Source organism: Cystoisospora suis (assembly GCF_002600585.1).
Source record: "Cystoisospora suis strain Wien I chromosome Unknown contig_4405, whole genome shotgun sequence".
Taxonomy (NCBI): Eukaryota; Apicomplexa; class Conoidasida; order Eucoccidiorida; family Sarcocystidae; genus Cystoisospora; species Cystoisospora suis.
This window is the reverse complement of record NW_027157197.1, coordinates 5,848-8,379: the sequence shown is the minus strand read 5'-3', so window position 1 is coordinate 8,379 and position 2,532 is coordinate 5,848. Positions and strand designations below refer to the sequence as shown.

The following is a 2,532-nucleotide window of genomic DNA, read 5'->3' as shown; positions in this document are numbered from 1 at the left end:
GGAGATACTTTACACTTCTTCTTGCCTCGGAGGAGCAAGAAGAGGAGGAGGGAGGAGAATGAAGAAGAAGAAAACAGGGAAGTTTTCTCCGAAAGAAGAGACGCTATCACCACAAGTGTGGAAGAGAGAGAAAGACAGGAAGATGGAGTGAGAAGGAAAGAAAGAAAGAAAGGATTGAGGGGTGTGCCTGGAGTCTTTCCTTCTTTACTCAGCCGTGGTTGTTTGTTGATGTCTCTGTTCAAGGTCTGGCTATCTTTAATCTGTCTGTCTCTCTAGCCTCTTTCTGCTTTCGAGAAACACCATCCACACTTGCAGAAGGATCCAAACTTTTTACTGCTGAGAAGAGCAGCATGCAGGGAAAGAAAGAAGTTCGACGGGCGGGGTAACTCTGGCGCTATTGATTGTCTCTTGTCTCGTCTGTCGGATAGAAGAAGAAGAAGAATTCGGCGATGGGTTCTTCTTGTGATGATAATAGGTGTAGTAGTTGTTGTTGTTGTATTGGTAGTCTTTCTTTTTTTGCTTGTTGAGTGTTGTGTCCAGTGGGAGCTTCAGTCTGTTTTCGTCTCTTGACGTGAAAGGAAGATAGGGAGAGGCACCCCCAGCAGCAGGAGGAGGAGGAGGCAGGGAGTTTATTTCCCTTCCCCTCATTCTTCCTTTCTTCTCGATTTGACTTGCTATCCTTTTGTATCATACAGCTGAATCGATTGATTGATTGGTTTCTTCCATCGCTTCAAAAACGCGAAGGAGAAGTCTCTCTGGAATGTACTTCTCTTCTTGAATGAAAGAAAGAAAGAAAGGAAACACGAGAGATGTTTATGGATATCTTCCATCCAGCCATCTCATTCTCTCCACAACGGTCTTTACTTAAGCAGGTTGTTTCTTCTCCGTTCTCTCCTTTCTGCTCTACTCTCTTCTCTCTCTATTGTCTCTCTTTATATAGACTCGCCCTTTCCGTGTGTTCTTTGGCTTGAGTGGAGAGGGAGATCAGGCGGTGGGGCCGAGAAGAACGCCTCCTCTGTCTTCACCGTCGTTTCTTGTTCCTCTTGTCGTTAGATGATACCTTTGTTCCTACTTCGCTAGACATCAACCAGAGAGTTTCACGACCTACTTACGCGGCTGCGCATATCATAACACATATATACTTCGCCCCACGGTTAGGACGAGGAGGAGGAGGAGGTGCATCTTCAGTTCAGTGTACGTACAGCTCAGTCTTCAGTGATGGATTATGATCTTCACGATGTGAATAGGACGAAAGATAAGCAAGATAGACCAGTCGTGGTGTTTAGTACAAGGTGGGTCATACAGAGGTAAAGTGAGGACAACTCCGTCTGGAGGTGTAGGCATGCATGCATGCATCCAAGGTGTATATACACCACAAGAAGAAACAGAGAAAGAGGTCGAAGTGTTTGGGAGTAGGGAGAGAGAGACATATTCAAACGAGAAAGCTGACGTAACTTACGTAGCCGTTTTCCATAACTTACTAGTATAGGAGGGGAAAAGAGCACTTTAATGGGAGTATCAATACTCATACGATTACAGAACCGTCTACATATATAGACACAGAACACTATACTCCTATGTATTCAGGTGATAGCGGAGTTATAAACGTGGTGGAGTCGCAGTAGAAGGGGTGACAAAACACATGGTAGACATTCTCTATTGTTAGAATCCTCGATACTCTATAGACCTTAGGATGTTATCTCCGTGCCAGTTCCTCCTACAGATTACCGTCACGCTGGTCTTCTTGTGAAACCGGCGACAGCGGTTATACAATGAAGCCGCTCTGGTGGAAGGAACGGGCTTCGCCAGTTGCTAAGGTAGCAGGCTGAACGTCGCAGTAGCCGGTGAAGCTGAGAAACAAGAATGTCGGGAGCCATCGATGGAAAGGAGTAGGGAGCGCACCCCGAGCCGTCCAATATTTGCCTTCTACCCTTGGGAGGTATCAGATGGTCAGTCAGACTAGACGGTGTTGGCAGTGATGGGCACTGCGAGGATCGAACGACCTTGGAATTATGAGACCCACGCGCTACCGACTGCACCGAACGCCCTGGCGAGCCCGCTCCGGTCGCTGCTTGCTGATGTCTCGTCGCAGTGAATCAACAGTCTCCCGAGGAAACACACGGTTTCAGGAGACATCCGCTATACTGGCTATCGCTCTCTATTGCTTCAAGGGCGCTACGGCAAGTCTTCGAGAACATCTTCTGTTGACGGTATTCTCGATGGCACAATAGCGCCTACGCTGGTGTGGCGTAGTTCCTCGCCTGCATCCTTCCTCTACGCCCCATCTTGAAACCGTAGTCCTCCGGGGTTTCACTGTCCACTAGGGCGTCGATCGAAGTCTAGATTAACGCAAGCGCTCGACCTCGGAGATCGAAGCGACATCAGGTGGAAAATGCAGAAAGCACCAAATCAACTCTCCACATGCCGGTACAAACTGATCTCCTGAAATATCAGTCTGCACACACCATAAAACGGCGACAGCACGACAAATCGAGGATCTACGTCGGTCAGACAGAGGAGACAGGGGGCTGG

The 2,532-nt window shown here is 48.0% G+C and overlaps 2 protein-coding genes across 2 annotated transcripts; one reads left to right on the top strand and one right to left on the bottom strand.

Moving 5' to 3' along the window:
• CSUI_008058 (uncharacterized protein) lies at window positions 1-676 on the top strand (the record flags this gene model as incomplete). Its single annotated transcript, XM_068068197.1, has 1 exon — window positions 1-676. A coding segment is annotated over one exon (150 nt), but the record flags the coding sequence as incomplete, so codon positions are not given.
• A 658-nt stretch (window positions 677-1,334) lies between these two features.
• CSUI_008057 (uncharacterized protein) lies at window positions 1,335-2,019 on the bottom strand (the record flags this gene model as incomplete). Its single annotated transcript, XM_068068196.1, has 1 exon — window positions 1,335-2,019. A coding segment is annotated over one exon (288 nt), but the record flags the coding sequence as incomplete, so codon positions are not given.
• Window positions 2,020-2,532: the final 513 nt, after the last annotated feature.